This window comes from Mobula birostris, chromosome 25 (genome assembly GCF_030028105.1).
Source record: "Mobula birostris isolate sMobBir1 chromosome 25, sMobBir1.hap1, whole genome shotgun sequence".
In the NCBI taxonomy this organism is placed as follows: domain Eukaryota; kingdom Metazoa; phylum Chordata; class Chondrichthyes; order Myliobatiformes; family Myliobatidae; genus Mobula; species Mobula birostris.
The window spans coordinates 50400176-50411976 of NC_092394.1; the positions used below are offsets into that span (position 1 = coordinate 50400176).

Consider the following 11801-nt stretch of genomic DNA (forward strand, 5'->3'; position numbering starts at 1 on the left):
TTCCCCTTCTCTTCAACTCACCTTCCTGAGGTGCCCCTCTCCCATGGTTCCCCCTCCTCTCCTAACAGATTCCATCTTCTTTACCCGTTTACCTCTTCCACCTATCACTTCATTCCCACTCACCTAGCTTGACCTATCACCATCCAGCTTGTACTCCCTCTCATTCCCCTCCCTCCCACCTTCTTATTTTGGCTTCTTCTCCCTTTCTTTCCAAACCTGATGAGGGTTCTCAGTCTGAAACCCTGTCTCCTTTGTTCTTCTCCTTAGATAGTGCCTGGCCTGCATTTTATGTGCATTACTGTACAAGTTGCCCTTAACGTCTCGGTAGGTAGATTAGATTAAATGTAGGGAAATCAAGTCAGAAAGGAAATTAATGGAAAGAAAGGCGTTGCACATAGACTCAGTGAGTCAAATGGCCTTTTTCTATGTCTTAAGTCAGAATACATCCAAGTTTCTTTATTAAAATTAGATACACCACTTCAGTCATAAAACAGCAGCAGATAATACCGTGGTTATTTGGTTGAAAATGCTACTTCTAGTTAAGGAATTAAATACAAAACGACATTTATATTGATCAAACAAATTAAAAATATTTAATCAAAAATCATGCAAAACCAAACTCTTACATATAGTCAGCTATACGTATATCACACATTGATCTTCACAGAAAAGTTCAGTAGAGAATAGCTCTCTCGTCTCTTCTGCATCTAGAGATAAAAGTAACCAAATCCAATAGGAAAAAAAAAGTAGATAAGTAATAACAGCCATACCTGGCAGTAATATAATCACTAGACAGCCTGTAAATAAGATGTCAGCTTTGCCTTTGAGACAGTTTTTGTCTCATCATTGTTCAGGAAGGTGCAGTCATTTGAGCAAAATGTTAAACCAAGGCTCCTGCTACCCCTTGACTGCATGCTGGAGACGTCAAAATACTATTCAGAGAGAGTGAACTCCCTGTTGAGACTGTGTCTGACAGATTGTATACAGATTTGATCTCACTGCCTGAGAGAGATCCACTTGCCAAAGAGCAAGTGCACCAAAGTTTCACTGGATTGGTTCCAGGAGTGGCTAGCTTGCTGTGTTAAGAGTGACTGAGTAATCCAAGACTAAATTCTTTAGAGTTTGGAAGAATTGAAACATAAAAAGTTTAAAGGGTTGACAGGCTGGATGAAGGGATGATGTTTCTCTGGCTGAGAAGTTTAGGTCCAAAAAACCGTCTTAGAACAAGGGATAGGCCATTTGGGTCTGAACCAAGGAGAAATTTGGGTGTAATTGGGCAGTGCAGGCCTGTTGGGTCATAATGACCTGTTATGTGCTGGATCTCTAAAAGTAATAGGTTTTTTAGAGGGGAAGAATCTTCTGAATACTTTATCCTGGAAGACAGTAAGGGCTCAATCATGGTGTTCATTCAAAACATTGATCAAATTTCGCTGGAACTTGTTAGAATAAAATCTGAACAATTTGTCCAGAGAATGTTTCTTTGCATCCCTTCAGCAGCAGCAGAAAACGCCACCCATAACAAGCAGCACATGGACATCAAGAGGGAGCCCTGCTGGAGAATAGCAACAGTTGGACACTGGGTTGCTTTCCCCAATTCTGCCTGCAAGTGGTTTAGTACTGCCAGTTTACAAATATTCCGCAATCACATCAAAAGGACCTCTCCAGACACGCCAACCCCAAACTGTGCATGTTTGGGGTGTTAACTGTTTTCGATAACGTTGGGAGCTTTGCGAGTCAGTTTTGATATAAAGTCCAGGACCCTGAAATGCTAACCCTTTCTCGTTTCAGAAATGCTATCCGACCTGTTCAGAGTGTTCGGCTTTTTATTGTAAATGAGTCCTTTGGCAGTACACAGTACTGTGCAAATTCCTCTTGTTCCCCTAAAGCTAACAAAAACATTTCCCAGAGGAAAACTAGCTTTTTTTTTTAAAAAGTAGAACTGAAAATGTTCGGACCTGTCCAACTTCTTCACACAATTCACACCTGCAACTAACCTAGACAATTACCATTACAATGATGTCAACCAACGTCTGGGGTGCACAAGCTGCCTCTTCATCCAGGTAGGGGTGAACCAGAAGGCCACACACCTATGGGGGTTCTTTTGTGCGACTGACAAAAGAGCAAAACGTACAAACAACTGGGAACTCTGGGAAAAGTATCTGTTCATTAACAAATCTGAGACATTTACAAAGCTTAAACAGCATCAATGATTAAGTTTGCACAGAACATGAGTAATCCTGCACTGGGAATGACGGTTGGAATGTCCAATCAGTTTGAGTCTCTTGAGAAGCAAGCAGTTTTTTTTCTCCAAATGCCACCTGAATACCTGGAAACAACAAAAAAAAAGGATATCAATGCAGCTTGAAGCAATGTGACGGAATGCAACTATATAAATATGAAGTTCAGAGGTAAGATTTTTTTTAAACACAGCGAGTGTTGGGTGCATGGAACACCCTGCCAGGGTTGGTAGGGGGCAAATACATCAGGGGCATTTAAACAAATCTTAAATGGGCACATAGATGATAGAAAAATGGAGGGCTACGTGGGAGGGAAGGGTTAGATTGATCTTAAAGTAGGTGAATGGTCAGAACAACATCATGGACCAAAGAGCCTGTACTATGCAGTAATGTTCTAAATTTTATGAAGTTATGTCTAACTAGTACTTCAACCTCACCATATAGGGCTCTGCTGAATATAGTCTATGGTTCTGGTCTCCTTGCCTGAGAAAGGATCCACTTGCAGCAACGATGTACCAGACTGGTTCCGGGACAGTGGGTTTCCTCGGTGTGAGAAGACGTTGAGTGCTTTATGATTATATATTTTAGTTTTTGCACGAATGACAGAAGATCTCAGAGTCACACACATGTCCCAACCTGTCCATACTGATCAAATCAGCTAGTCCTCTGAGCGTGCATTTGGCCCACATCACTCTAATCCTTTCCAATCCGTGCTCCTGTCCGCGTGTCTTTTTATGTTTATAAAAACCTAAAAGTGTTTAAACAGCTTAACAGGCTGGAGTTAGGGAGGAGCTTTCCTACGGACTCAGCCATTTGGAACTGAGATAAGGGGAACATAGAACAGAAGAGCACAGAAACAGGCCCTTCAGCCCACAATGTTATGCAAAACTAATTAAACTAATAATCAAATGCTTAATCCCTTCAGCCTACCACATCCATGTTCTGGCATTCACGTGCCAATCCAAGGGCCTCTAACTACCTTCACTACCATCCCTAGCAGCCACCACTCTCAGTGTAAAAACTTGCCCTTCACAGCTCCTTTGAACTCACCTTAAATGCGTGCCCTCTGGTATTAGATACTTTAACCTTGGGAAAAGATGCTTGCTGTCTATCTATGCCTCATAATCTTATAAATCTCTATCAGGATGCCCCTCAGCCTGCGCTACTCCAGAGAAAACACCCCAATTTTTTCTAACCTCCCTTTATTGCAGATGTCCACTGATCCAGGCAACACCCTGTGAGCAGTGTTCCCTTTAAGCTGCATGAGTGTGCAGCTGGAACTTTTTATATATGTTAATATAATCTTGAAATCTATGATACTATCATTGTGAAATCCCCTGTAATTATGTGAATGAATATAATCCATCAAATTTTCTAAATTATAATTGACCTCAGCCTTTAAAACGTATTAGAGCTTCAACGTATTTACATTGTCAAGTTACAACACTATTACAAATTGTAACAATAAACACAGAATGGAAGTCCGAAGCTTCTGACCAAATCACCAGTCCGTGAACGCTGATGCCACCTAGTCAGAACATCTTATTTTTGCCATTGGGCCTGTCAGTTGTTGTGAGTTGTGGTTTGTGTCTGTTTGATGTGAAAGATTCTATATTCTGACTTTTTTTTGGTAAGTAATAAAAAGAATGTGATTTTCAGTATTCATTCCAAATATTCATAGTATGCATATTGCAGAAAAAAAAACATTTAAAGTGCCAGCATCACACACAAAACGTTGGAGGAACTCAGCAGGCCAGGCAGCATCTAGAACAAGAGTACAGTCGACGTTTTGGGCCGAGACCCTTCGGCAGGATTGGAGAATAAAAGCTGAGGAGTAGATTTAAAAGTTGGAGGGAGGGGGTGAGGGAAACACCAGGTGATAGGTGAAATCTGAAGGGGGAGGACATGAGGTAAAGAGCTGGGAAATAAGTTGGTAAAAGTGATCGAAGGCCATGGAATAAAGAAAAGGGGGAGGAGCCCCAGAGGAAGGCACTGGATGGGCAAGGAAATAAAGTGATTGAGGAAAAAGGGGATGGGAAATGGTGAAGGAGGTGGGTGGCTTTACCAGAAGTCCCAGAAATCGATGTTCATGCCATCAGGTTGAAGGTTACCCGAACGGAATATAAGGTGTTGTTCCTCCAACCTAAGTGTGGCCTCATCATGACAGTCAGAATGGGAATGGGAAGTAGAATTAAAATGGGTGGTCACTGGGAGATCCCAATTTTTCAGGTGGACGGAAAGTAGGTGCTATTGCACAGGACCAAAAGACGCTACAGACTGTTGTAAATCTAGTCAGCTCCATCTTGGGTACCAGCCTACAAAGTACCCAGGACACCTTCAAGAAGCAGTATCTCAGAAAGGTAGCGTCCATTATTAAGGGCCTCCAGCATCCAGGGCATGCCCTTTTCTCACTGTCATCATCAGGTAGGAGGTACAGAAGCCTGAAGGCACACACTCAGCGATTCAGGAACAGCTTCTTCCCCTCTGCCATCTGATTCCTAAATGGTCTCTGAACCCGTGAACACTACCTCACTTTTTTTAATATATATTATTTCTGTTTTTTGCACTACTTTTAATCCATTCAATATACGTATTTACTTACTTACTTATTATTATTTTATTATTTTTATCTTCTTCTTCTATATTATGCATTGCATTGAACTGCTGCTGCTAAGTTAACAAATTTCACAACACATGCCGGTGATAATGAACCTGATCCTGATTCTGAGATTAAACCTGCTCTAACATCAAGAACAACTTTGTTCAGTACCGTTAAAACCAGCAAGCATGCCTTTGTGCAAAAATGACTCGTCATTTGATGTTCTTCTTTCATGTAACTAGGTGGGTTGTTAACATTAACTTTGATAAGAGTAACACTGAGATAACATTCTGGAATGAAATGCCCTTCCTGAAACAGGATAATTTTCTGGTAAACCTTTAGCTGCTGTACCAAGTGCAGCCAGAAGGGGTCAGACACAAAGCCCAGCAATGAAGAGGTACACAGATACACGAGAGGGGAATCTCACTGAAACCCCTGGAATACTGAAAGGTCTGGACAAAGTGGACATAGAGAGAATATTTCCCAGGAGGGTCTAGGATCTGAGGTCGCAGCCTCTCAGAATGAAGGGATGTCCCTTTAGAACAAAGATAAGGAGGAATTTCTGCAGCTAGAAAGATGGTGGAATTTATTACCACAGAGGACTGAGGAAACCAAGTCATTGGGAGTAGTTAAGGCAGAGATTGGTAGGTTCTTGACGGGTGGGGTAGGGTGAAGAATTTCAGGGAGAAGGTAGGGGAATGGAATTGAGTTTTAAAAAAAGGCCATGATTGAATAGGGAGCTAATCAATGGGCCGAATAGTCGAATTCTGCACTACATCTTGTGGTCTATGGTCTAAGTCGAAATTCCCAGCCATGCATTCATCAACTGGATCTAAGATACCGCCTCGCTCATTCCCCTAACTGTACCGGAAATAGGAAAAAGATGCCCTAACTCTATTCTCACCTTGACAAGATCACAAATGAGAATTAAAAGAAAATTAGCACCAAATTTCATGTACCCAAAATGTCAAAGATCTTCTTAAAACAGCAATGGCTTAGGTAGACATAACTTACCAACTGTTCTAACTTTGGGTTTGATTGTGGTTTGAATTTTCTTGTTATGCAACTGGTTCACTCCACAGAATCTATTGCCCCCACACAGCTGATGGCTCAGTCTGGCTGGGGCACGGTCTGTCACACTGGCCACACTCACTGGCTGTCTGCTTCTCGAACACGGAGGGCAGTTATTCATGGAGGGGGCACTGGTCGTCAGGGTGCAGCTCTCGCTCCTGCTGCTCAAACTGGATGTCCCATTGGCGCTCTTCCCACCCTCTTCGTCAGCGGTCTCGTGGACGGTGTACATAACCGAGGTGCTGGCGTCAAACAGTTGGTGCACGACCTGCAATGTCGGGGGGGAAAAAAAAGTTAACAAATTCTGCAGAGTCAGGCGGAGAGAAAGTGGACTGTGAGAGAACTTGTATAAAACAGCAGTACTGTTCTTCTCGGAGCCTCAGTGGAAGTATCCCATGTTCTACTCCGCTTGCTTGCTGGACCCGCACAGTCACTGGGCACGGTAGGTGCTGTGTCTATTTTCATCTTTTGCCTGGAGGAAAGATAATTAAAATATCCTTTAAAAAAAAACAAGTCAAATAGATTGACTCAACAACTTCCCCACCACCGAGGACATCTTCAAAAGGTGATGTCTCAAGAAGATGGCTTTCATCGCTAAGGCCCCTCACCACCTGGGATATGCCTCTTCCCATTACAACCACCAGGGTGGAGGTACGGGAGCCTGGAGACCAACACTCAATGCTTTAGGAACAGCTTGTTCCCCTCCACCATCAGATTTCTAAATTGTCTACGAACCCATCAACACTACCCCATTATTCTTCTGGTGAAGCCCAGCGACTACTTGATGGCGGAGAACAAAACGAAGAATAGGACTAAATACTTTATTAATAACACTTTTTCTTGTAAAATTTATCGTAAATGATCATCACAAACAATGGAGAGGCAAGTGAAGGTGAGGCTGAGTCGAGGCAAAGTCAGCGGAGATCGAGGCAGCTTCGAGACCCGTCCACCTAAACCGAGACCGAGCCTGATCAATCTAAGTGCCAGGCAGATTTGGAAAGGTCAGGTACAGGCCAAAACATGCCGGTGGGGTCCAAGCCCAGAGTGTATCAAAGCAACGGGGCCCAGGTCCTCTGCGAAGAACGGCCCAATGTTTGGATGATTTAAACATCAGGCCACGTGGATTGAAAAGGCAGGGTATCAGGGCAAGAATCAAGGATTGAGCCGATTCTGCTCGCTGCTCCATGATGTTTACTCAGCCCTGCACTAAACTGCAGCTGAGGCTGCGGCCTGCTCTGGGCTCTGTGTCTGAGGGCTCCATGACGTTACTCAGCCCTGCACTGAACTGAGGCTAAGGCTGCGGCCTGCCCTGGGCTCTGTGTCTGAGGGCTCCATGACGTTTACTCGCCGTGCACTGAACTGAGACTCAGGCTGCAGCCTGCTCCAGCTGTTCCAGGCTTTGTGTCTATGGACTCACTTTCATTCAGAATGCTATTTGCTTACTTTTATTGTTTGCATGGCTGTTTTTTTCTGTCTCTGCACATTGGGTGTTTGATGGTCTTTTATTTATGGGTTCTTTTGGGTTTCTTTGTTTCGTGGCTGCCTGTAAGGAGACGAATCTCAAGGTTGTATAATCTCTGCATACTTCGGTAATAAACGTACTTTGAACTTCCATTGTTATTTATAGTTATTTTTATGCATTACACTGTACTGCTACCGAAAAACTATCAATTTCAAAACATATGTCAGTGATAATAAACTTGATTCTGATTTTGCATACAGTATTAGATACGAACAACTGCTTAAAATGAATGATTTAAGTTGTATTAATTATCTATACAAAATATTCATGTGCTACAGTAGGGCCTGAGATGGGCAGCCCATAATAATCACTGCTCCAACACACGATCTGGGGGAAGGAGGTCTTTGGGGTTTCATTCAATGGGGAAGTGTTGGATTCCAGAGGGACAGAGCTGGTTAATCCCCAGCAGACTCTGACCCTTGGGCCCTGCCTGATGACCAAAATACTGGTGTTTCTTAGCATCACAGCACCGAGCAGGATCCAAGCCTCAGTGGAGAGCTGTGGGTGTGTGGCTGGGTCAGTTACTCAGCCCAGACAGCTACAGCCTGCCTGTCACCATCTCCGCCTCAGTCCCAGTCCTGCCCATTCCTACTCCCCCAAGGCCACTCTTCCCCTCCTTCACCTGCTATTTCACATTCTCAGCCCCTGCTCCCCACCCTGATCACCATTTTTTTTCCTGTCCCAAGTCACGGCCACGGCTGCCCGCTCGCCTACCACATGGTGGTCACAAACAAGGAAAGTGACAGGAAACACTCAGCGGGTCAGGCAGCGCTTGTGGAGAGACAAAGGAGTAAATGATTCAGGTCAATCAAACATTGGAACCACTGGAGATAACTTTAATTAAAGTTCGACCTGAACTGTCATCTGTTTCTCTCTGCAAGGACGCTGCGTATTCACAGCATTTTCACACTTAATCTCAATTTCCAGCACGCGTGTCTTTTCAGATGGTTGACCAATGGAGTCAGAGTCTTTCCTGTCCTTGAAACTGCAGTGAATTACTGAGGGTCTCCTTTCAAAGCAAAACAGTAAACCATAATATTTACAGTAAACCAACACAAGCTGGGACAGAACACCAACTGCAGCTGGAGGGTTTGAGTGGGGATGAAAATGACACAGGCGTTCGATCCCTGGGCACCAGGCAGTGTGTGAGTCGTGTGTGTGTGTGTGTGTGTGTGTGTGTGTGTGTCTCATGTAGTGTGAGTTTACGAATGTAAGTCTGTAAATGGTGTGTGTGTGTCTGTGTGTGTGTGATTATACATGTGAGTGTACTTGTGTGTGATTGTGTTTGTGTGAGAGTGTGAATGTGACTGTGAGTTGTCTGCGTTGGTGTGAGTGTATGCAGGAGTTTGCATGTGTGAGTGTACAAGTGTGAGAGTGTACGAGTGTGAGAGTGCGCAAGTGTGAATGTGACTGAGTGCGTCTGTGTGAGTGTATGCATGAGTTTGTGTGAGTGTGTACAGGTGTCCCCCCGCTTTTCGAACGTTCGCTTTACGAAACCTCACTGTTACGAAAGACCTACATTAGTACCCTGTTTTCGCTAACAGAAGGCGTTTTCACTGTTACGAAAAAAGCAGCGCACAAAAGAAGCAGCACATGCCCCGAGCAGCCGCTCTCCCCCGGATTCGGAACTGCATTCTAGCTGGCATTGCTTAAACAACTGCCTGTGAGCAGCCATTTGCAAGATGAGTTCTATGGTATCGGAAAAGCCTGAAAGAGCTCGCAGCGTAAAACTAGACATAATTAAGCGTTTTGATCGTGGTTAACGAAGTAAGGACTAAGTGAGTTTGGCTTGTGGAATGTGACGAAGATGATGTTGAAGAGGTTTTGGCATCCCATGACCAAGAACTGATAGATGAAGAGCTGATGCAATTGGAAGAGGAAAGGATAACAATCGAAACCGAATGGGTAATGATAAAGTACGACTTTAATTTTGAAAGGGTACGTAGGTTTAGGGCATATTTGTACGATGGTTTGAGTGCTTACAAAGAACTGTATGATAGAAAAATGCGCGAGGCTCAGCAGTCAAGCAAGCCTTCCACATCAGCCACAGCAGACGACGAACCTCGACCTTCGACATCGAGGCAGGCAGTCATAGGAGAAGATGAGCTGCCTGCCCTAATGGAAACAGACGACGATGAGATGACACCTCAGTGTCCCACCACCCCAACACCCAGGCCGCAGACAGATACCGATTCGCAGAGAATGCAGTGGTAGCCAGGAGACACACAGCACATCTTTAAGAAAAAAGCCGAAATAAACAAGCTAATTAATTAGGTACTGCCCGGCATGTAATTGTCGGCCCAGATCAGAGGCGACGCAATCAGCAATTGCCTCTGATCTGAGCCGACAATTACGTGCCAGGCGGCACCTAATTAATTAGCTTGTTTATTTCGGCTTTTTTCTTAAGGATGTGCTGGGTGGCTCCCGGCTACCGCTGGACCCCTGCATGCTTCACGGATCAGTATCTGTTCGCTGCCCGGAGGGTGGGGCCACTGCACCACCCAAACTCCGACGACTCAGCCTAACACACCATCATCATTGTGCTCCGCACTGTCCCAATTCCAGTAAGTGATATTACACTGTACATACATTATTTCTGCTTTATATCGGTTGTGTATTTTTACGTGTTATTTGGTATGATTTGGCAGCTTCATAGCTTAAAGGTTACTGGAGAGCGCTTGTACGTGTTTTTGCCAACGGCGCTTGCGTGAGATTTTCGCTACGGAGAACAGTTCAGGCAATGATTGCGGAAAAGTATTTCTACTTCATATAAGCTGTGTATTTATCATATCATTCCTGCTTTTACTATATGTTACTGTTATTTTAGTTTTTATGTGTTATTTGGCATGATTTGGTAGGTTATTCTTGGGTCTGCGAACGCTCACAAAATTTTCCCATATAAATAAATGGTACTTGCTTCTTCGCTTTACGACATTCCAGCTTACGAACCGTTTCATAGGAATGCTCTACCTTCGAATGGTGGGGGAAACCTGTATGTCTGTGTAAGTGTATGCATGAGTTTGTGTGCGTGAGTGTGTGAAAGAGGGTTTGAGATCAGATTTGAAGACAGAGTGTCATTTTAAAAGGAAGAAAATATTCTACACAAAGGTTTGGCTGAGACAAACACAACCAGCACAAAGAATGGCTTCACCCTGCCTTGTGTAGCTGGATCCTGGACTTCCTGTCAGATCGCCAGCAGGTGGTAAGAGTGAGCTCCCTCACCTCTGCCCCTCTGTCTCTCAACACAGGTGCCCCTCAGGGCTGTGTACTAAGCCCCCTCCTTTACTCTCTGTATACCCATGACTGTGTCACCACCCACAGTTCCAATCTGCTAATTAAATTTGCTGACACTACATTGATTGGCCTTATCTCAAACAATAACGAGGTGGCCTACGGGGAAGTAATCACCCTGACACAGTGGTGTCAAGAAAACAACATCTCGCTCAACGTTGCAAAAACAAAGGAGCTGGTTGTGGATTACAGGAGGAATGGAGACAAGCTAACCCCTATTGACATCAATGAGTCTGGGGTTAAATTCCTTAGCATAAACATCATTGAGGATCTCACGTGGTCTGTACATACCAGCTGTGCGATGAAAAAGGCACAACAGCACCTCTTTCACTTTAGACGGTTGAAGAAGTTTGGTTATGGTCCCCCCAAATTCAAAGAACTTTCTATAGCGGCACGATTGACAGCATCCTGACTGGCTGCATCACTGCCTGGTATGGGAACTGTACTTCCCTTAATCGCAGGACTCTGCAGAGAGTGGTGCGGACAGTCCAGCACATCTGTAGATGTGCACTTCCCACTATATAGGACATTTACAAAGACAGGTGTGTAAAAAGGACCCAAAGGATCATTGGGAAACTGAGCCACCCCAACCACAAACTGTTCCAGCTGCTACCATCTGGGAAACGGTACTGCAGCATAAAAGCCAGGACCAACAGGCTCTGGGACAGCTTCTTCCACCAGGCCGTCAGACTGATTAATTCATGCTGACACAACTGTACTTTTAAGTTATAGTGACCATCCTGTTGTACATAATATTTATTATAGATTACTATCATTGCACATTAACAAAGTCCTGGATGGAAACTAAATATTCATGGATACAAGATATTCAGGAAGTGTAGGGGGAGGGTGGGGAATGGCCGTGGCATGTTGAGTTGGGGAAACATTTCATTGCTGGAGGAAGAGTGTGCCCTTCAAAGATCATGCTGAGAATCTGCATGGTTACAGTTAAAGAATATAATTCTTCCCATGTCTTCTCACTAGTCACCAGTTCATGGGAAGGATGCAGAAGACAGAATAATGAAGGGGGTGTGAATAGACTCAACCATCCCTTCCATTGAGATGGTTAATCTGTCAATTC

The 11801-nt window shown here is 44.1% G+C and overlaps 1 protein-coding gene across 1 annotated transcript in view; it reads right to left on the minus strand.

Moving 5' to 3' along the window:
* Nucleotides 1-473: 473 nt before the first annotated feature.
* LOC140187686 (uncharacterized) overlaps nt 474-11801 on the minus strand; it is a 20157-nt gene continuing 8829 nt past the window's right edge. Inside the window, exons 2-4 of the mRNA XM_072243227.1 lie at nt 6271-6379; nt 5851-6175; nt 474-2326 (exon numbers count right to left, since the gene is read on the minus strand). Coding sequence (XP_072099328.1) covers nt 2211-2326; nt 5851-6175; nt 6271-6379 — 550 coding nt within the window. The 3' untranslated portion in view covers nt 474-2210. The remainder of the gene's footprint in view (nt 2327-5850; nt 6176-6270; nt 6380-11801) is intronic.